Here is a 23,869-nt window from a genome sequence, read left to right as displayed (position 1 = left end):
AATAGCACCCTCTAGTGGCCATTGAAATACTGATGCACAAAAACTATTTCTGTAGGCACAACCTAAACAGAACCATCTGTGTGGAAAAATTACACTGGTGCAGAAATGACAAAACTGCAAGACCCAGACCAATGATACCATCTTTCATCTTGTCTATGGATTAAATTAACTGGGAAACTGTGGCACACTACACACTCACTGGCTCACAATTTGATTGGCAAGTCGATAGGCAATGTAAACAGGCTTAGTGAGCTCTAATCAGAACCATAATTTACAAAATGAGCTGTTATTCCATTTAGTATAATACAAATAATCTGAAAAAAGTTTACTGAGATCACAGGTCAAGTGGGGGGCTGAAAATTCTAAAGTACATCAGTTACTTCAGTAAAAAATTTCCCACGTGTGAGAATAATAAAAGTTTACCTTATCTTATCTTACAATGTGCAAAGTTGGCAGTGACAGTTAGCGAGACCTAACCTCTCTAAGGGGGTTCGATCCGACTCAAAGGGGACAGAATCATGCCAGGAAAATTATGAATTATTTTTCTAGGAGTGCAAAAAAAAAAAAGAAGAAGAGGAACAAACAAATGTGGTCACTGGCATTTCTGGCGTAATAAACACCTGGATTTTATAGGACTGTTGGTACTGTTAGGGGTGTGAGATTATTTATAAAAATAATGGTGATGAACGGTTGAAGGGGTCCCCTGTGAATTTTTGCTTAGAGTCCATCCCAACAGCAGCCTGCTGGCCAGTTAAAAGAATGGAGTTTTAAGGCACTTCCAACTTTTCAAATTAGGAACTGGTAGCTAAATCTATCAAGGGGCCACTGGAGAAACTGGGACTTTTGGCACTTCAGCACTGGTTTCATTTTGCATTAGTTGCAGCTTGGTTGGGAGATGCTCTTAGAAAAACATTAGCATTTAACAAACAGGGCTTTAAAAGGGCTTTAAAAGTTTTAAAAAAATCACCAAATTGCTGTTGGGGCAGATGTGTCTGTAAATCATTTCAAAACTATATTTCTCATTTTTCTTGCCTTTTATGGTCCTTTCCCCAGTTTGATGTCAGAGAAATCATGTCAAGTGTCTGTGGTCACTGCTTATATAAACAAGTTAGTACAAAGTGAAATGATACTTCCTGATGATGTGTTTATGGTCCGTTAATTGTTTCATTTTGTGTATTGCGTTTTCCTACGGACAGGTACCGCAAACATGCTGCAGCGCAGTCTTCCAACTGCACGTTCCTAGACGTGGATGACGTTGTGCGTTGGTCAAACGGTGATTGGTTGAGAGGTGGGCCGAAACAGGGAAGGAAAGGACAGGTAACTTCCACCAGTAGCAAGAGAAGAGCTAAAAAATAATAATGAATACAGCAAGAGAGGCACAGACAGCGGCTGTAGTGGGCGCTTTTCATTTCCTTTAACACTCTGTTTCACTTCAGCTCTTTGTATTACGTAACTTCAGTCTTGTCCACGGCTGGCTGAGTAGCCCACTCACCTGTAGCCTGCCGCCTATTTTCGACACTGCCTCCATCGACAACAGACCCTCTCTGCAGGTAGACGTGCCGTCCACGGACTGCCAACGCGTTACCGCTACTATATAATGTACACCGATATATAAGTCACACCCCACTGTATGCTCGAGTCACACTGTATCTTATTTCATACACGCCCCGAGGTGAAGTTGAGATAAAGCTGTGAGAGCGACAGTCCTACAGTTCGATGCGAACCAAGGATGGCGACGAGTGCGGACCCAAAGATAGTTATAATAGGATGTGGAGTATCGGGTATAGCAGCGGCTCACCGGCTTGTCAAAGCTGGATATGGTCATGTGCGGATACTTGAGGCGACTGGAAGAAGCGGGGGACGAATAAAAACAGCAACTCTGGGTAAGTTTATATGTAGTTTCTGTTTTAGTCAGTTTCGTCTTTACACTGTCAGAAAATCAGAAACCAACTAAATTAAATCCTTAGTAAGAACAACATTAATTTCTAAGTGTGAGCATCTTTATTGCAGACAATCTAGGAGGATAAGCGATCCAACATGGTCTTGTCTCTTTCAATCACCTGCTGCTGTCAGCATCTTCTGTTGTACTTATTCTCAGTTTCAGTGCTTGGACTGTTGTGCAGCTTTCTGATGTTTTCCGAATGGTGAAACAACACAAAAATGATGCCAGTGCATACAGACACCTCACATTAAAGTTTTTACAGGACACTATGCAGTGCCGTGAAAAACTAAGTGCATCTTAGCAACCAGGTGCTGTGAAAGTCTGGATGAACCTCACCACACAAAAAAAAGGGTTTTGGCAGTCCGCTGTAGGCATGTGACCCGGGCACCTTGCAGTCGTTGAGTCGATCTCTGTATGCCAAGGTATTCTAAAGTCAAATGTGAGTGTCTGTCTGACAAGCTAAAGCTTGGCCCAAAGTAGGTCAGACAACAGGATCGTGATCCCAAGCACTAAAGCGGAATAGCTGAAAAAGAAAATAATTGAGGTGCTGCAATGTCTAAGTCAAATTCCAGGCCTCAACACGATTGAATGTGGGACCTTAACAGAGCTGTGCTTTAATGGATGCCCACCAACCTCAATAAACCGAAGCAACATTGTAAAGAAGAGTTGGCCAAAGTTCCTCCACAAAGACGTGAGAGACTACTAAAGTCATGCAGTAAAGAATAACTTATAGTTATTGCTGCTACAGGTGGTTCTTCCAGCTGTTGACTCATGGGGTGTGTTTAGTTTTTCTCAGAATTACAAAGAGTTAACCTGATCTACTAGTACAACGGCCTCCCATCATCAAGATAATTATGCTGTCAACTTAATCTTTGGTCAGTTTACTGTCATTGTGCAAGTAAATGTACACAAAGACTTGTTTTTCTTTGACAGGTAGCACTATTACAGAGATTGGTGCGGCTTACATCCATGGCCCATCTGAGGAGAACCCATTGTTTTGTCTGTCTCGTGACTATGACCTCCTGCCTCCAGAAGCCCTCACTCCAAAGAACCAGGCCGTAGACGTGGATGAAGATCCTCCCTTGGTCCCCAACTGGTTCAGCAGTTCAGGTGACCAGACATAGTAACACAAGTGTACTTCAGCACATCGCATCATCGTGTATATTAATAGCGTGCTTGGTAAGCTGTGATTGTTATTACAACTTTAAATTCTGTCCCAAAGGTCAGAGGCTGAGTGCAGAAAGCATGGAACCAGCTGAGGAGCTGTTTCGTGAGATTTTAGATAACACTTCACAATTTCAAAATCGCAAAAACACATCGTGGGAGAGTGTAGGACATTTCATGCGAACAAAGGTACATTGTTTTGAATTATGCTTGTTGCTGATGATATAAAAAGCTGTAAAGAAAAAAATCTGTTTTGTTGAAATTTGGCATTTTGTGCAGGCGCAGAACCAAGCAGCGGGAAGGTGGAAAGATGAGGATGAAACCACTAGGCAGCTGCTTCTCTCTGCCTTCAGTACTATGCTGAAGTTTGAGTGCTGTGGAAGTGCGACTCATAGCATGGATGACATAGACCTGGCAGGCTTTTCTATGTATAAGAGCCTACGTGGCGTGGACTGCACGCTTCCAAGGTTTGTGCATCATTGTATGCATAAAGGGTGTTAACATAAATGCCATTCATTTACTTGTCATTTGCTCACCTGTAGCAATTTAAGTTTATGCCTTCACCACCAAGTGCTGTCAAAGAGTAAAGCTGCATTGATTAATACTGAGTTATTAAAGTGGCAGTGATTTAGATCCTTAGTCCTTTAGATTGTTTCTTTTATTTACTCCTCTGATCAGCCTGTGTGAGAACCTTCTGTGGTTTTTATTATAGCGATTAGCTAATTATTATTTATTCATTTATTGTCTAGTTTTACAAGAACAAAGCTAATTTATCCACAATAAAGACTAAGACAATGAAATACAGGCACCTTGATGTCTGTAAGTACGCACTAAATAAATAGAAAATGCTCTTGACTGCTCCAGTTTCACCCAGTTAATCTTTATAATTTGTTATTTATTCACTACAGATTATATTTAAAGTAGCCAGACAGGATCCATGGACATGTGCTTGAGCTAACTCTTAGACATATTTGGCACTCTGCCATATTAAAGGTCATGGGCCTGATTTCCATTCGCTGCACCTTAATTCATTTAGAGAATCACTAACCACGACTAAGTCTTGAAAGACTATGAAAAAACCAGGAGCACATGCTGAAACAACTTTAAGCTAGCACGGGGCTTTCACAGAAACACAAAGCAGGAGATGAAGCATAGCTGAATATGTTTCTAAACCAACTTCATTCTAAGCCAAAGACTAGAAAATATGATGAAGCATATCTTCCCTTTGGCTTCACCTGCACAAGGCATTTTTTGAAAAATGTATTGATAGCAATGTTGAATATTATTACACAGGAAAAAAAAACAACTACATGTAAAATAATTACACCGTGACGCCTCTGCCTTGTAAATGGAGTGACAGTAACTGTGTGTGTATGTAAGCCTGTAAAAACTGAAGATAGTCAGATTAACAGTAACAGTATTTCGTCTCTATCCGCCATTCTGTAAATCAGCTCATGTAAACAATAACGTGGCGCACAGCGTGACGTGAAAAAAAGGCACATACCTTTGAGGTTGCGTGGCGACGTAAAGGCAAAAAAAGAGTTTTAAAAAATCTCAGTTTTCGGTGATTGGAAACGCCGTTTACGTGTGGACGAAACAGCTGCGTTTTCAAAAATACCCGTGTAGGTGTGGACGCAGTGTAAAAGAGTTAGTAGTTTATTTTATTACTACCTGTCATTTTTAATTGTTTACTAAATGTTTGAGGTGTAAAATAAACCGCAATGGAGCAAAATAAGGGTGTGTGTGGTTGGAGGATGTCTTTGTGTGTGTGTGTGTGTGTGTGTGTGCGCGCGTGCGTGCGTGCGTGCGTGTGTGCGTATGCGCGCGAACATTTTTCTTGTAAAACAAAGGGGGGCCTAGCAAAAAATGTTTGGGAACCACTGCTCTAATCTAATGAACCTCAATAGTAAGCGGTGAGTCAAGTTTTGCACACTTCATGGACACTCATCATCACTTTGTCATTGTCAACAGCTATGATTATCACATCAAATATAAAATACAAATGTACTACAGATGCTGCATTGTGGTCATCTTAATGTATCTTATCTTGCAGAGGATTTGAGCGCCTAATCGAGAACTTGATGTCTGAACTCCCCTCTGATTTGGTGACCTACAATTGCCCTGTGAGCTGTGTCCACTGGAGCAACACAGAGTGTGGCTCAAGTCCTGTGACGGTTGAGTGTGAGAATGGCGAGAGGATTTCTGCTGATCACGTTATTGTCACTGTGCCTTTAGGTAAACTTCTTTTCATATACTTCATCCTGTTTTTCATATCTCTGCATGAAATTGATTAATTGTAAATTCCGTGCTACGACCAATGTCAGAGCTTAATCTTAATGGCGGGGTTTTGGTAGTGTCACTTTAACAATGGAATACAGACCAAGTTAGATTTAACCCTCTGCTGCAGTTTATGCAATTTTTAATACGTTTTCTTTTTGTCAGGATATCTGAAGAAGCACCACTCCTCTCTGTTCTACCCTCCTCTCCCGGCCCACAAGCTGAAGTCGATCGAGACACTAGGATTTGGAACATGTGACAAAATATTTGTGGAGTTTGAATCGCCGTGGTGGGATGCTGATTGTGAAATCATCTACCTCGTGTGGGAAGACGAGGTTTGTAATACAGCAGCCAGAATAGTTTCATAAGTATGTACCGAACCTGTCTTAATAACAGGTTGACAGATATTTTTAAACTTTGTTGCACAATTTTAAAGATATGAACCTGTTTCTTTGTTTTTATGTATATGATGCAATAAAATATCTCAGAAATGTTGCCTAGTAAGGGTAAAACAATAGAGACATTGTGTGAACTTGTGTTTTAGAGCCAGAGATCAGAGAGGACATAAACCCTTTTGTGTTTTCAGGAGACTGTGTCAGACCAAGTGTCAGATGTGAGTGAATCCTGGATAAGGAAGTTGGTGACATTCACTGTGCATAAACCTTCTGAAACGTAAGTGACATGTTAATCTGAGAGACCATTAATGATTTTTCCCTCCTATAAAGTTTCCTTTGCAATTCAAACCAGCATTCTGACTTCTCTTGTTGATTAACACAAACTCTCAGGGGTAGCCATGTTCTCTGTGGTTGGATTTGTGGCCATGAGGCAGAGTATATGGAGACACTTCCTGAGGAGGAAGTGAGAGAGTCAATCACAAACCTCGTCCGTACATTCACAGGTAAGTTTTATATCTGATCTAAACCTTATAGCTCTTTCCTCTATAGCATAATTAAAGATAAAAAATAAATATCAAAGAGACTAATGATTAAAATTAAAGGTTGTTATACCTAAGAAAACTTCTCTGTATGCACAAGCATCACAACAGTTCAATTTTTCGTTAGAAATCTATAAAACATCTCATTGTTATAGGAATAAAACAAGTTCAGGTAATAAAGAGTATATATGCAGATATAATGGCATTAAATCGAGCAGCAAACGTGTATGACTATTACCTAAATATCTTTATGTCTTACAGCAATAAGACTGAGTTTGTGGTTGAACCTGCTAATATGATGTTGGCACAAATTGTATTTATATTTTAAAAATCTGATAGTCATCACACTCTTACTTATATATAACATATTAGTATTGGGAAAATAGTTCAGTATAGATTTATGAAACCAGGTCAGATTGCAGAGTTTATCCTCTGATGTTGACATGCCCAAAACAGGCCACTGTGCAGATGACAATTGATTGTAGAAAACTATGCAGCTATTTTCCTCGACTGAAACCTTCTAGTGCAGAAATGTACATGTTAGACCGAGTATTGAATAGGTATTGAATGGGCACCATTAAGGTAGAAGCTACCTGGTTTGTGCCCAAGAAAACACACAAATTGCCTGGACACTACGTCAGGAAGGGCACCCATAATAATCTGTCAACTCAAATATACAGAGCTGCCTAATGTGGTAACATGTTTTGGAAAGGGGAGCATCTAAAAGTAGCTTGAGTAGCAAGAAATATTCTTCTCAGATAATTGATCCATAATTGATCCAGCTGCTGCTTTTTAATAAACCAGAATGGGGTGTCACAACCCAGCTCAAAGGACGTGACAAGCAAGTGGGAGACCACACACAGGCTTTTAAAGGCTGTAAGATATTTTTAATGAAATAAGGTAAAGAAACTTAAACACAAGTTAAATAATACAACAGCCATAACTGAAGAACAAAATGAACATAATGAGTGACAGACAAAGAGAGACAGCCATGGTTCAGTCAAGGTGTCTTTATACACTGGGACTGGCCTGCTCAGGTGTGCTGCATCTATAACTGGGTCAGCTCTACCTACCTGCAAGAAACAGGCAACAAGAAAACAAGAACACAAGGCCACCCCACTGGCTGTCACAGGGGGCATATTGGAGGGGCAGGCTGTATAAGGCACTGCCTGCTGAAATGAGCTAGCAAATAGTTACTGATATACAGTATTCAAGTCCTAAAAAGCTGTCATACATAGAGGGAAGGCTTTAATATGTAGTAAAAGTAATTTATTTATATCTGTTTTTTTTATATATTTTCTGAAGTTGTTGAGCCTTGGTTATTTCATATTTGTGTGTAGGAAACGATACCATCACACCAAAGAGAATCCTGTGTTCCCGGTGGTTCACTGATCCCTGGACATACGGTTCCTACTGTCACCCAGCCATAGGCTGTACAGCCAAGGACCTGAAGAACATGATGGAACCTCTGCCTTCACAGGAAACTCTGTCACAGGTACAGAACGTCTTGAGCCACCGCTAATATTTTTCTTCCAAGGAGCCAGACTTTCATGTCATTTTTCTAAAGTGGTCTTGAGTAAGAGTTCTCCAGGCTTTTTTGAATGTCTTTAAAAATGTTCAGTCCAGTCCTTGTACCTGACCATTTTCAGAGGAGTGTTTTGTCCGTTAAAATCCATTTTAAAAAGTATCCTTTAGCGCTTTGTTACTAGCAGCCTGTTGGAAAAAATGCATCATTTGTTCACATTTGTTTATTCAATCTATAAAAACTGCCAGTGATAACACTGTTCAATTCAATTCAATTTTATTTATATAGCGCCAAATCACAACGCAGTTTGATAAGAATTGCTAGTAGAAAACGTGACATATCTTGGCATGGTGTGCAGCAGATGAACTATTAGTAAATCAAGTGAGTCATATTGCCCAGGGAAGTACTGACTTCTGTTACTTTATAGTTAGACAGAAAGTGACATAATATAACCTTGAAAAATGTTTCTCACTTTTACTGCTTGTGTGTTTCAGCCCCTGCAGGTGTTGTTTGCTGGAGAGGCGACCCATCCTTGCTTTTACTCCACCGTCCATGGAGCAATTATTACTGGGTGGAGAGAAGCGGATAGACTCATCACTCACTACTGGGCTTCTGTTAGCCCATGAATTCCCTGTAATATAAGAAATTTAAAGATAAAGACTTTTCTTTTAGCTTTTTTTTTTTTAAACTAAAAAACAATCAGATAAGTCTTTTATCTTTTCTGACTGCTCTTTAGTCAGATAAGATAAAAGACAAATCTTATCTGTGTCTTATCTGGTGACACTGAGTAATCATAGTGGTTGTCTTTTGGCACTAAAAACCACAGTGCTGAATATGGGAAAAAAGAGGGCTTGTGGCATAGTTATGTTGTAATCTGGAGTTCCACTCCTTATCTAGGTTTAAAGGTTGACGCATTACATTATACATTAGTCATTGCTAACATGTTGCCAAGGGAACTTTTACTGGTGGAGTTGTTGGTAATATTAATGCAAGTAAAATTATGTTTTTGTTGTGATTTTAAAAATAAGAATATGCATAAACTGAATCAATGCCAACAATTTTAATAAAAAATATCAAAGAATAAGAGCACTGAACAATTTTAGTGTATTATGAACAAATAAGACACAGTTATGCATGGTCAACCATGGCATACCATAAAAACGACAGGTAGATCACACGTGACTTAATCGCTACAGGCAAGCAGTAGTTGGGCAGGTGCTTGGATAAAATTTGCTAAGCAAAGCAGGTACAATAGAACAAATACAAATGGCAGGCAAAGTAGCAGGAAGTTATTGAAAAGTGGGTCAGTGTGGCGTGGGGTTAGTGATACAACCCTTAGTGAGTGTGACTGAGGAAGGAATTGATTAAAAATGGGAAAACTTGCAGGTATGGATGAAGTAAGCTAGATAAAAAGTACACCAAATAATAGCTTTATTTTCCATAGAGGAAATATCCATACATAAATGCATTCCCTGGACATTGCAACTATTTTGCAATGATTAATAAGCACAAATCAAAGTCCAAATCATCTGTTTTAAACCACAATCAGGACACATGCTATGTAGTTGCTTGTGTGTTTTTTGTCTTTCTATAGAATAAAAAGACCACAAATATAATGTGTGATTCAGATGCAGAATAGTTCATTTCCTCAATAGGGAGAACACCAAATCATTGAAACATTACATTAAACACAAAATAATGATATATTTGCATTTTCTAAAGGACCGCGGTCCTCCTAATATTTCGAATTATGTAATGATTTTGTTTCAGTTTATGCAAACATAATTTATTAGATTCCCTATAATAAAACTTAAGTAAATGACAGGAGATGCACTTTGCTTTACTTGTCACAAGTGGACAAAAGGGCTCTATCCAGGTTTGTGATTGTGTTTTTAATTAATAAATAAAATCAAACATGGACACATTGTAGTGTATTTACTGTGTTTATTTATGCAAGTAAATTAATGTCTACTTTTTTCTCCCCCTGTGTTCACCTTATGAGGTCACCAAATACTCTTGTCTTTATTGGTTTATGCATAAAGAGCAGGAACTTTCTCACTTGCACCTCCACAAAGGTGTTTTTCTTTTCTGTACTAGAAGCACCAAGGTTAATCATAAACCAGGATTACCAGGATCCAGGTGCATTCTAGGGCACCCAGGCGTTTCAGGCTTTCTGTCATCTGAAATGAAAATGTTAGTATGTTATATAGATCAAAATACCAGCTAACTGTAAGAACCTTGATGTCAGTCCTCTGTTTGAAAATACATTGTCTGCCCTCTAATACTCTGAAGTTTAATACTGAAAAACTGCAGTAAGGATACAACTTTAATTATTAACTGACAAGTGAAGTCTTTGTGTTTTGGAAATACAAATACATTTCCTCAAAGTCACCAAATAAAATATTCAATGTGTAATGAAGTGTATTTTATTTAAGAAAGCCACTAAAGACAAAGTAGCTCTCTATGAATATATAAGGTGATGTCATGTGATCAGCTTTAGGGAGGCATGCAAACTTTTCTTCTGTCAGCTCATCTGTCTCTATCTCTCTGTCTCAACAAAGCTCTTTTTGGAGGAGTGACCACTCCTTACAAAGAAAATAACTTTAAATTTTAAGTTATTAAGTTACAATTTTGAAACCTGAAATTTTGGCTTATTGATAATATATTATAATGTAAACATATTTTCAATGTATTTTATTTATAATGGCGAGAATAACTTTCCATGTAGTCAAGCTTTCTAGGGAAAATCGGAAAATGGACTTTATTCTGAAAATCTTGACCGGAAGAATTTTTGTTCGCAGCTGGGGGGGGGTTTTCGCTCCACTGAAGGACACAGCTGCGGTTCACCGTTGTTGCCAGACATGGGTGGACACAGAGACGCGAAAGTAGTGATCATAGGATGTGGGATAGCTGGTATAGCAGCAGCACAGAAACTGGTGAAAGCTGGTTTTCATCATGTGCGGATACTGGAGGCGACAGGAAGAAGCGGAGGACGAATAAAAACAGGAAGGATCGGTGAGTAACATGCACTTAGGGCTTTTTCAGTCAATCTGCAGTTTTTTAAATTCTGGTGTCCGCAAATTACAAACACACAATTCATTTTCTTGTCATGATGGCAAGCAACAGTGTAAAGTTGTTTTTTTTTTATTTCCTCACACTGCACTTTCATGTTGGATGTGATTGAATGACCTAAAGTGAAAGCGCAGCATACAGATGCATGCCAGGGATATGATAGAAGGACTTTGGATACTACGTTAGAGAGGACACCTTATAGCACAGCTGTATAATGAGTTGAACTCTGGCAGAAACTTACACATTGCATAACCGTAATGTATAGCTCCTCCAAGCGTCATAAAGTGGTGTGTAGCAAAGGTTTTGTGGACCCATATGAAGGATTCGTAAGAGAGGAAAGCGAAGTAAAGAAAGAAGCCTTACTGCTGTAAACTGCTCAAAATACAAGATGCAAATAATTTGGAGCAATATGCTGCTACCATTCTGCAACTGACTGGATCAAGTTGGTAATGACATTCAATATGTTTTTGATAATACAGTAACTAAGAGTGATAAATTACTGAAAGCCACATTTAACAGAAATTAATATTTAACTGTTACATTTGAGTTCAGTAACCTTTCTGTTCTATAGGAATATAACTAGATTACAACCAACTGGCAGCCGGTTGAGTCCCCTCGATTTGTGCTAACTGACAAAGTCTCATTCAAACCGATTGAAACATGGCAGGAGTTTGTCTACATTTATAAATTAGACAGCTATTATATGAAACCTTCAACAATGTCTCCTAGAGTGATTGGACTCAATCCAAGTCAGACTATAACTGTTTGCAGAAAGGTTGCCTTCTATAAGGTGAGATTATTCATAGCATCCCCAGAGTATTTTAGTTTATCGATACTATGCCCTATCAATTTTCCCCCGATCTTTGTCAGGTATTTACCAAAAAGTGATTGCAGGAATTTTTTTTAGAAATGACTTGTTGGTTTGGTTTTTGGTGAAATTAACATCACTGTTATGTTTCCATCACTTTGAATACATATTTTCAGGGCCTGAAAAGAACTAGATATTTTATATATGTAGATACAATAGGTAGAGGTAGGTAGGTAAAGTAAAGTAAAATAGGTAAAGGTAGAATCATGAAGATACTTGAAAAACAGGCCATTTCTTTGAGATATGTATATATCTATCTATCTATCTATCTCTCTCTCTCTCTCTCTCTCTCTCTCTCTCTCTCTCTCTCTCTCTCTATATATATATATATATATATATATATATATATATATATATATATATATATATATATATATATATATATATATATATATATATATATATATATATCTATATCGTTAGCTTCATAGCATAAGTGCCTAAGTCATTGACTTAGTCAAATGACTTAGGCAATTATGCTATGAAGCTAACGATATATATATATATATATATATATATATATATATATATCGTTAGCTTCATAGCATAAGTGCCTAAGTCATTGACTTAGTCAAATGACTTAGGCAATTATGCTATGAAGCTAACGATATATATCTATATATATATATATCTATATATATAGATATATATATATATATATAGATAGTCACGGTTCTGAGTCCGTTGGACCCAGCAATTGAGTTTATTATGTTTTGGTTTACTTTTGCATCATGGATTATTCTTTATGTTTCTCTGGTACTTTGTGTTTCAGTTATCTTGGTGTTTTGGATTTGTCAAGAGATTTTTGTTTTTATATAATTTGATCAGCTTCATGAAATGTGTTTTTCTGTTGTTTAAGCAATCTAAATGTCTATGTGACTTTTCACCTAATAACTTTTGATGAACTTATTCAGCTACTGAACCATTTCCTCTTTTTGAGAACAGATGTAGAAAAGGGAAATAACCCGTTGCTTTTAGTACACTCTGTACAAAGTGTAGACAGGAAACTGCAGAGCATGTTTTTAATAGAAGTGAAACTATAATCTTAAGTGTGTGCTGATTCTGAGTGACGTTGTTATTTTTGTACACACACACACACACACACACACACACACACAGACATGTATAAAATAAAGGAACGCAGGCAGCAGTGTGCAGTTGCAGGGTGCGTTTGCTGCTGCCCACGCGTGTAAAAACGACTGCAGTCTCTGTGTTTTCTAACTCGGGTGTCTTAGCTGAAGAATTACAGGGTGATTTAAAGAAATCCCCTGTCAGGATTGTTTTCTCATTCTCTTGTTGTGATGATGATGATGATGTTTATTATTAGAGTTTCATGTTTCTGTTTATCCATGTTTTAGGAATTGTGGTTTCATGTATTATTTTCTGTCCGTGTCTTTTAGTAGTGTTTCATGTTTTCTGTTTTATTGTGAAAGTCGTTGTCTTAGGTTAGTGTGTGCAGCTTTGTTCCCCCCTGTCTCGTTAGCCCTGATCTCTCCCAGCTGTGTCTCCCTCCTGTTGCCCATTCCCTCATTACTACCCTGTGTATATAAGCCCTGTGTTTTCCCATGCTCGGTGTCGCGTCGTACCCTCAGATTATGCCTGTGTGTTTTTTGGTTTCTGTATTCGCGGCACTTCACGTTTGGTTTTCATGTCAGCAATAAAGCTGAGGTTTTGATTTACAATTCTGTGTTCGAGTCCTGCGCTTGGATCCTCCTCTCCGCCTGCCCGCACACAGAGCCCTGACATAGATATATAGATATAACCCCTTCAGAAATCCAGTTTACTCCAGTCTGTTTACGAAGACATGTAAAGATATTACTCGTAAAAATTTAAAGGAAAAAAACACACACACAGAAACATTGGAAACCGCTCTTTGGCTGACGATCACTTTTTGGCACAATACCAGCAAATAATAGAGCACCAAACAGAGACAGAGATTTAACAAAAGGAGGCAGGACTTCAAGGACAACATAATTAAAAGAACAAAACACTTAACTAAGAACACTGGGACTCGGGATTATGACACCAAGGTCTGTAAATGATACTACTGTGTTAACTAATCTCACTATTGTTGTCTCTTAGGACAAAATTCATTCAACAATATACAACATAGTGTAGAAGAAACTAGACACATTTTAAAAATAGAAATACAATTAAAACCTGTTCCTATGTAACAGTATATTTGATCATGTGGTTAATAAAACAGCAGGCTGATTGGTTATCCAGCCAACCCTTGCCTATACCCTTGCCAGGCAGCTCTAATACAACAACAGCATGGCAAGAGTATATAATCCGATTATTAAAAGTTGTTTCCTTCTCTGCTTCTGGACAAAATCTTTTTACCTGTAGGTGATAAAATTGTTGAGATAGGAGCAAACTGGATCCATGGGCCGTGTGAGGAGAACCCGGTGTTTTGTCTGGCCCGTCAGTATGGGCTTTTGGATCCAGAAGCCCTCAAGCCGGAGAACCAGGCCTTGGATGTCAGAGGCCATCTTCCTTGGGTTCCCAGATTCTTCAGCAGTTCAGGTTCAAGGATGTTTTTATAAAGTGTATTTGTTGGTTTGATTGTTTTTTTAGATTAGTAATATTTTGATTAGTCTTACACATAACCTAATTACTGGGGCAGGGAAGGTACGTCAACCAAATGCAAAGTATTAATGCAAATAAACAAGGAAAAGGCAGAGGCTGTAAATCATCATTGTTTGCATGCTGGTGTCTTAACAGTGTGAATGGTGTGGCCAACAGCCACTGAGCTCTGCCATCAAGAGGTGATATAGTTAAAGAGTGAAAAAGTCCATGAGGAGTAGAGAATTCCCTTCATTTTATGAGGATGACTTCATGGAACAAATGGATTTTAAATTGATTTAAAAGATTCAGAGCATACTAAATCTGTCTTGGTCATCTTTATTGAATGGGAAGATAAAGTGTGAAACCAGCCTTCAAGAAGAGCTCTGAACTGGAGGAGAGGTTAAAAAAATGTAGAGAAGTCTAGATTTTCCTGACCAGTGTTCTTGTGTAACATCTGCAGGTCGGGAGCTGAACGCTGAGGACATCTTACCTGCTCAGAAATTGTTTTTGGAGCTGATAAATGAAAGTTCCGATTTTCAGAGTCAAAGAGGAGAACCCTGGCCCAGTGTGGGTGATTTCTTACGGGCACAGGTAAATTTCTGGCTGTGTTTTTATCCACAGCAAATCATTAGTGGCATCTAGATTCTCACATGGATTGTGGGTGTTTTTCTTTGCTTGTTATCTGGTGTAGGTGCAACAGCACGCAGCAGAGAAATGGAAAGATGTTGATGAAGCCACCAGATCTCTGCGACTCTGTGTGATCAGTAACATGTTGAAAGTCGAGTGCTGTGTCAATGGGACTCACAGCATGGATGAGGTCAGCATGGGGGCCTTTGGCCTATACAAGACTCTACCTGGACTGGACTGTACATTCCCAGGGTTCGTACTCCTGACTCTGCATTTACACTGTGCAAAAACAACCATTTATTTTGTTAGGGCAAACAAGCAAATACTCAGTCTTAATTATTGTCTTAGTAGATTAGTCAGCCTGTAATGCAATTTTTAATTTAATTCAGTAAATTGTTGCAGCACATATGACTTAATAGTTATGTCCTTTGTTTGTACAGTGGCTATGAAGGTCTAACCCAGAACTTGATAGAAGAGCTCCCTGCTGGTTTAGTGACCTACAATAAGCCTGTGCGCTGTGTCAACTGGAACAGCGCAAAGAGCACAGAGCCCGTGATGATTGAGTGTGATGGCCAAAAGCTCGTTGCTGATCACGTTATAGTCACCGTGCCACTTGGTAAGTTTCACACGCATAAAATGCTGATTTATACCTCAGTGTATGAAGGTTTTATTACTTAATACATGCTCCCTTATTCACATAGGGTCACAAAAACAAGTACTTCCACATTGAGGCTCAGTGAATTTAAAGTTGTTGTCTTTTTGTCAGGATACTTGAAGAAGCACCACTCAACCTTGTTCCATCCTCCTCTCCCTCTGCACAAGCTGCTCTCCGTCCAGAGGCTGGGTTTTGGGACAAACAATAAAATATTTGTGGAGTTTGATTCACCGTGGTGGGATGCTGACTGTGAGGTCATCTTCTTCGTGTGGGATGATGAGGTGAGATTTCATAAAGGCATACTCAGCCACCTAAATAAAGATACTGTGCATGCTGTGTTGGATCTTAAACAGGAGTACATCAGCTCATATCTCTGTTTCAAAATGTTTGTAGGTTTATGCTGGTTGTTAGATTCTTTGCTAACGCTTGAATGTCTGTTTAATCCCTTTTCATACTTCAGGATGCTGTGGTGGACCAGGTGCCAGATGTGCAAACATCCTGGATAAAGAAGTTGTTTGGCTTCACTGTACTCAAACCCACTGAAAGGTCAACTGCTCACAAAATGCTAATGCTTGCCCAGCATTTTAGATTTGCACTGAGTGGTAAAAACATGCCAATTCGTACATTAACAGTGCAGTTCTGTGTGTGGTTTAATCTTCAGGCACGGTCACCTTCTCTGTGGCTGGATTTCTGGACATGAGTCAGAGTACATGGAAACACTGTCTGAACAGCAGGTCACAGATGCCATCACACAACTTATTCGCAGGTTTACAGGTGAGTCCAGACAGATCATAAGTAGTGAGAAATGCCAGATATTCCAGTGTCATTAGTTTCACAAGGACTTACAAAAGTCATTTTAGAAAGATATGTTTTGGGGTTTGTTTGTTTTTTTGCATGTTTAGGGAACCCCATCATCACTCCAAGGAGAATCCTGCGCTCCCAGTGGTTTCACGATCCGTGGACGTGTGGATCCTACAGTAATCTTGGAAAAGGCTGTTCAGAGCAGGACCTGGACAACTTGATGGAGCCCCTTCCACCAAAAGGATCAAAATCACAAGTAGCTACATATTATGTTCACACTCAAACCACCAGAAACATCATTAAAGGTCTAACACTTCTTTCTAATTTGCCTCTTTCAGCCCCTGCAGGTGTTGTTCGCTGGAGAGGCAACTCATCACTGCTACTTCTCAACCGTCCATGGAGCTGTTCTCACCGGGTGGAGAGAAGCTGATAGACTTATCTCGCACTACTCACTCATTACTCCTTCTGAGTTTCCAAAGTCAAAGTTTTAAAAAATAGCTCTTTGCCACTAAAAAGCTCAAATTTACTATAATATAAAAATGTACTTCACTTTTGATGTGTTACATTATTTTTAAACAATGAAAATCAGAGTGAATATGAAGGCTTGCTGCTAACTTGAGGATGTTTAATGGGCCTCACTGGTACTTTCAACCAGTACAGGCAACACACACAGTGTGTAGAATAATGATGTGTTGACATGAATAATGGTTGTTAATACTGACTGTGCAAATTTGTCATTTGAGGACTGACGATAACTGACTGAACTTTCCTTTTGCAAACTCGAATTGTTGCGTTTGGACTGATTTTAATTAACTATGAATAAACTGTATTTTCTAGTGGATCGGCTTTTTGTGAATGTAATTTTTAGGGACTAAGCACATCTCCTGACATGATGCATTTTAAGGCAAATATTACAAGGTCCTTCACCTCAAAAATGCTAGAACAGCTTTAAAATATGACTTTTTAGCTGTTTTTTAAGCACGCTCACAGAGTCCACAGATCTCAGGCACAGAGGAGAGTTTGGGGCCTCAAGGATCTGCTGAGGATGTATGGATTTAAAGGTTCACTGAGGTAGGCTGGGGCTTGTCCATGAAGAGCTCTAGAGCAGCAGTAATGCATCTTCACCTGCTGCTAATTTGTAAAGTATAATATACTTTAACTTTTTATTTAAGATTTTCTGCCTTTAGAATCATCAAAGTCCTTCTAAGTCTCATCATCCAATACCGTTTCAGATCACCAGTCAAATCTTAAAAAATAAATTCTAAAAAAGTTTGTTGATTGTAATATAGGGGTTCAACGGGGTGAAAATGTATCACCTCTTTGCAATCTTTTTAAATGATTTTGAGTATACAATGAATAGGTATTATAATGACTGCAAAATGAGTGATGATGATGCTGAGGTCTGTGTAAGACTTATTGTTCTTACGTATGCAGATGACACTGTAGTATTGTCAGACTCAGAGACAAAGCTATAGAAGCCTGTATACCTGTTCTGACTCGTCTCCCCAATGTGATGTTTGTGTAATTTCACTGCAGGCAACTGCAAGTGGCAAATAAAGGCTTCATCATAAGAAGAAGAAGACTTTAAATGCAGTAGAAAGATATTGTGTTGACTGGAAACTAAGTGTAAATTCTAATAAAAGTAAAGTTTTTGCAAGAGGTAAAGTAAGAAAATTCCATGACTTCAAATTTGGAATTTCTGTATTACAAGCAGTGGATCGTTATGCTTATCTTGGTGTCACATTTAATTACAATAACCACTTGAAAGGGCTATTAAGTCAACTGGGGCAGATTTGGAAAGCTCTATAGTTTGTTAACTAAAGCTAGAGATCTGGGATTATCTGTTGAAACTCAGTTACAGTTATTTAACCAGTTGCTCTTACCAGAGGCGTGGGACCATGAAGACATTTCATTAATTGAATCTTAAAGCAAGCATTTCAATATACAGGATTTTATTATTTATGAGAACATACCAGAGTGGTGAATGATAGCTATAAGACCACTTACTGAGATGAGTATATCTGATATTCTGAGACAAAATTGGAATTCCAAAATGTTTAATAATTTTGGAATTCCAATTTTTTCCAATAAATTACAGAATATTTCAACAAGAGATCAAACTGGAATAAAATTTGTGTAGTTTCTATTTTGTGTTATCTGGAAAAGGTTTAGATGCGGTGTTCCCAGTCATTATGGGTAGATTGTATGGAGTTATATGTACCAAATGTTTATGTGGACTTTGTAGATTAGGGAAACTTGGAGATGACTCTCATTACTTGTTTGAATTTAGTCATTTTAAGTTGCAAAAACAAACATGTCTGCCTGTGTATTTTAGGTTGAGACCAAATGTTTATAAGATGGAGAAGTTGTTTAATACTAAGAATATTGTTAAGGTGCGTAAACTTGCAAAATTTTATAAAGAAATTGTATATAAACGTGGATATGTGATTTGTTGGGAGAATGAAATATAGCCTAAAAGTCTGTACCAAAATAGGGTTTTTAAAGGCTTCCCCTTGAAATAATCTCCCTACCACCATCTTTGACACCGTCATCAGTTTTTATTCAATGACACGGAAGATTTTCTGCCCAGCTCAGGTGTTCCTGCAGGGGGCGGTAGCAACTTATACGAACCTGAAAAAAGTAGAAGAAGTCGTCTTCATGCCGGTGTGTCTGCCAGAAACTGATTGCCGTCCGCGGGAGCGCGCGCAGCTGCTTAAAGCCGCAGCGCCCGGATTACTTGCGTTGCCAGCTACTTCCGTGCAACTGATACAACGTGGGGGGAAAAAACCCAAACACATTTATGCCTTTGTTATTAGGCAAAGGTATGCATTTATGGAGCTTTAACGTTTCTTGTAACCGAATTATGACGCTTATCAGAAGGTTGCTTTCAGTGTGTAGCGCAGTCACGAATGACTACACGCATCACGATGGAATAATTAATGCCTACAGGTTTAGTATGTCTACTCTTGTTGTTCATATTTGTTATAAGACTGTCGAATAGTAGTTAAAACAATAAAGACCTATTGTGCCAGTATCACCATGACTCTTTCTTGTTTGTTCAGAATAACGACTGAGAACATGGCATTTTAGCGCTACCAAAAAGTGATTGTGGCCTATAACTTGTCACTGAAACAATATTTCGGCTTCAAACTTGTTGTATATATTCCAGAGGGGTTACATGTGATATATTATATCCCAAAAACTCTCCAAGAACTGCTGAATAACTTGTACAGGAACAATAAAACTGATAATATGCCATTTTCAAGCTGCCAAAAAGTGATTGTGGACTATAACTTGTCACTGAAACAATATTTCGGCTTCAAACTTGTTGTATATATTCCAGAGGGGTTACATGTGATATATTATATCCCAAAAACTCTCCAAGAACTGCTGAATAACTTGTACAGGAACAATAAAACTGATAATATGCCATTTTCAAGCTGCCAAAAAGTGATTGTGGACTATAACTTGTCACTGAAACAATATTTCTGCTTCAAACTTGGCGGATGTCATTCAGAAGGGTCATATGTCAAATATTACATCTCAAACAGTCCCTTAGAAATGCTGAATAACCTGTAAAGGAACATTAATACCGATAATATGTCATTTTCAACCTGCCAAAAAGTGATTGTGGCCTATATCTTGTCAATGAAATACTATTTCTGCTTCAAACTTGCTGCATGTCATTCTGAAGGGTCCTATGTGACATATTATATCTCAAACAGTCCCTTAGAACTGCTGAATAACCATTAAGGGAACAATAAAACTGATAATATGCAATTTCCAACCTGTCTGTGAAGGTTCTCAGTCATCCAGGTCATCGTAGTTTTTTTCAAAATTGTTGGATATCATCCAGAAGGGTTACATGTGATATATATTATGTCCCAAACACTCTCCAAGAACTGCTGAATAACTTTTAAAAGAACATTAATACCGATAATATGTTATTTTCAACCTGCCAAAAAGTGATTGTGGACTATATCTTGTCACTGAAACAATATTTCTGCATCAAACTTGTTGGGTATCATCCAAAAGGGTTACATGTGACACATTATATCTCAAACAGTCTCTAAGGACTGTTGAATAACTATTAAAGGATCATTAATACCCATAATATGCCATTTTCGACCTGCCAAAAAGTGATTGTAGACTATAACTTGTCACTGAAATACTATTTCTGCTTCAAACTTGGTGGATGTCATTCAGAAGGGTCATATGTCAAATATTACATCTCAAACAGTCCCTCAGAACTGCTAAATTACCATTAAGGGAACAATAAAACTGACAATATGCAATTTTCAACCTACCAAAAAGTGATTGTGGCCTATATCTTGTCACTGAAACAATATTTCTGCTTCAAACTTGTTGGGTATCATCCAAAGGGATGATATGTGGCACATCATATCCCAAACAGTCTCTAAGAAATGCTGAATAACTTTTAAAGGAACATTAACATTGATAATATGCCATTTTCAGCCTGCCAAAAAGTGATTGCTGCCTATAACTTGTCACTGAAACAATATTTCTGCTTCAAACTTGTTGGGTATCATCCAAAAGGATGATATGTGGCACAGCATATCCCAAACAGTCTCTAAGAAATGCTGAATAACTTTTAAAGGATGCCATTTTCAGCCTGCCAAAAAGTGATTGCCGCCTATATCTTGTCACTGAAATACTATTTCTGCTTCAAACTTGCTGCATGTCATTCAGATGGGTCATATGTCAAATATTATATCTCAAACAGTCCCTTAGAACTGCTGAATAACTTGTACAAGAACAATAACACTGATAATATGCCATTTTCAAGCTGCCAAAAAGTGATTGTGGACTATAACTTGTCACTGAAACAATATTTCTGCTTCAAACTTGTTGGATACGATCCAGAAGGGTTACATATGATATATTATATCCCAAACACTCTCCAAGAGCTGCTGAATAACTTTTAAAAGAACATTAATACCGATAATATGTCATTTTCAACCTGTGCATAAAACGTCAAATTTCAAAAATGTTGTAATTCAAAAATAATACAAAAAAAGGATAATGGCCAAATGGAAACAGGTGGGAGGAGATTTGTTTAAACACATTAGGAACACCAAGTAATAGGAAAGACAAAACAAACGGTAATAAAAATGTCATTCCAATACAGCACTTATTAATTGAAACGAAAACCAAAAACAAATAACAATTACATCCAATTAAAGAAGAAACCACCAGTTAAACTAAACTAACAAATAGACCAGAAACAGGGGGTATAGCAGAAGCTCAACACCAGTAAACCATGGAACAACATATATATTAATTCTTTGCATACAGTAACTATACTAACATGTTAGGAAACACAAAATAATTGAATCATCCTACAAACAAATTGCAATCAAAGCTGAACTCTAATGTTGTGAACAACACAGAAACACACACAGCAACACGAACATAAATTAATGAATTAATAAACAAATTGAACAGGTTGAAAATGGCATATTATGGGTATTAATGATCCTTTAAAAGTTATTCAGCATTTCTTAGAGACTGTTTGGGATATGCTGTGCCACATATCATCCTTTTGGATGATACCCAACAAGTTTGAAGCAGAAATATTGTTTCAGTGACAAGTTATAGGCAGCAATCACTTTTTGGCAGGCTGAAAATGGCATATTATCAATGTTAATGTTCCTTTAAAAGTTATTCAGTATTTCTTAGAGACTGTTTGGGATATGATGTGCCACATATCATCCCTTTGGATGATACCCAACAAGTTTGAAGCAGAAATATTGTTTCAGTGACAAGATATAGGCCACAATCACTTTTTGGTAGGTTGAAAATTGCATATTGTCAGTTTTATTGTTCCCTTAATGGTAATTTAGCAGTTCTGAGGGACTGTTTGAGATGTAATATTTGACATATGACCTTTCTGAATGATATCCACCAAGTTTGAAGCAGAAATAGTATTTCAGTGACAAGTTATAGTCTACAATCACTTTTTGGCAGGTCGAAAATGGCATATTATGGGTATTAATGATCCTTTAATAGTTATTCAACAGTCCTTAGAGACTGTTTGAGATATAATGTGTCACATGTAACCCTTTTGGATGATACCCAACAATTTTGAAGCAGAAACATTTTTTCAGTGACAAGATATAGGCGGCAATCACTTTTTGGCAGGTTGGAAATTGCATATTATCAGTTTTATCGTTCCCTTAATGGTTATTCAGCAGTTCTAAGGGACTAATTGAGATATAATATGTTACATAGGACCCTTCAGAATGACATGCAGCAAGTTTGAAGCAGAAATAGTATTTCATTGACAAGATATAGGCCACAATCACTTTTTGGCAGGTTGAAAATGACATATTATCGGTATTAATGTTATTTTAAAAGTTTTTCAGCAGTTTTTGGAGAGTGTTTGAGATATAATATGTCACATAGGACCCTTCTGAATGACATCCACCAAGTTTGAAGCAGAAACATTGTTTCAGTGACAAGATATAGGCCACAATCACTTTTTGGCAGGCTGAAAATGGCATATTATCAATGTTAATGTTCCTTTACAGGTTATCCAGCAGTTCTAAGGGACTGTTTGAGATGTAATATTTGACATATGACCTTTCTGAATGATATCCACCAAGTTTGAAGCAGAAATATTGTTTCAGTGACAAGTTATAGTCCACAATCACTTTTTGGCAGGTCGAAAATGGCATATTATCAGTTTTATTGTTCCTGTACAAGTTATTCAGCAGTTCTTGGAGAGTTTTGGGGATATAATATATCACATGTAGCCCCTCTGGAATATATCCAACAAGTTTGAAGCCGAAATATTGTTTCAGTGACAAGTTATAGTCCACAATCACTTTTTGGCAGGTCGAAAATGGCATATTATCAGTTTTATTGTTCCTGTACAAGTTATTCAGCAGTTCTTGGAGAGTTTTGGGGATATAATATATCACATGTAGCCCCTCTGGAATATATACAACAAGTTTGAAGCCGAAATATTGTTTCAGTGACAAGTTATAGGCCACAATCACTTTTTGGTAGCGCTAAAATGCCATGTTCTCAGTCGTTATTCTGAACAAACAAGAAAGAGTCATGGTGATACTGGTACAATAGGTCTTTATTGTTTTAACTACTATTCGACAGTCTTATAACAAATATGAACAACGAGAGTAGACATACTAAACCTGTAGGCATTAATTATTCCATCGTGATGCGTGTAGTCATTCGTGACTGCGCTACACACTGAAAGCAACCTTCTGATAAGTGTCATAATTCGGTTACAAGAAACGTTAAAGCTCCATAAATGCATACCTTTGCCTAATAACAAAGGCATAAATGTGTTTGGGTTTTTTCCCCCACGTTATATCAGTTGCACGGAAGTAGCTGGCAACGCAAGTAATCCGCGCGCTGCAGCTTTAAGCAGCTGCGCGCGCTCCCGCGGACGG

At 37.9% G+C, this 23,869-nt stretch overlaps 2 protein-coding genes across 2 annotated transcripts; both read left to right on the top strand.

Moving 5' to 3' along the window:
• The first annotated feature begins 1,298 nt into the window (after positions 1 to 1,298).
• LOC308388670 (peroxisomal N(1)-acetyl-spermine/spermidine oxidase-like) lies at positions 1,299 to 9,884 on the top strand. Its single transcript, XM_080869512.1, has 10 exons — positions 1,299 to 1,883; positions 2,876 to 3,052; positions 3,165 to 3,295; positions 3,386 to 3,573; positions 5,160 to 5,341; positions 5,549 to 5,718; positions 5,970 to 6,055; positions 6,169 to 6,281; positions 7,658 to 7,812; positions 8,337 to 9,884. Exons 1-10 carry the CDS (start codon positions 1,730 to 1,732, stop codon positions 8,466 to 8,468), a joined length of 1,488 nt encoding a protein of 495 aa, XP_080725638.1. The 5' UTR covers positions 1,299 to 1,729; the 3' UTR covers positions 8,469 to 9,884.
• A 737-nt stretch (positions 9,885 to 10,621) lies between these two features.
• On the top strand, positions 10,622 to 18,553 carry LOC308388668 (peroxisomal N(1)-acetyl-spermine/spermidine oxidase-like). Its single transcript, XM_080869510.1, has 10 exons — positions 10,622 to 10,857; positions 14,132 to 14,308; positions 14,811 to 14,941; positions 15,042 to 15,229; positions 15,418 to 15,593; positions 15,744 to 15,913; positions 16,093 to 16,178; positions 16,294 to 16,406; positions 16,535 to 16,689; positions 16,772 to 18,553. The coding sequence occupies exons 1-10, from the start codon at positions 10,704 to 10,706 to the stop codon at positions 16,922 to 16,924; spliced, it is 1,503 nt and encodes a 500-aa protein (XP_080725636.1). The 5' UTR covers positions 10,622 to 10,703; the 3' UTR covers positions 16,925 to 18,553.
• The last annotated feature ends 5,316 nt before the right edge of the window (positions 18,554 to 23,869 follow it).

Source organism: Rhamphochromis sp. 'chilingali' (assembly GCF_963969265.1).
Source record: "Rhamphochromis sp. 'chilingali' genome assembly, chromosome: 20".
NCBI classification, from domain to species: domain Eukaryota; kingdom Metazoa; phylum Chordata; class Actinopteri; order Cichliformes; family Cichlidae; genus Rhamphochromis; species Rhamphochromis sp. 'chilingali'.
The sequence above is the reverse complement of the archived record's forward strand: the minus strand, read 5'-3'. Positions and strand labels throughout refer to the sequence as shown.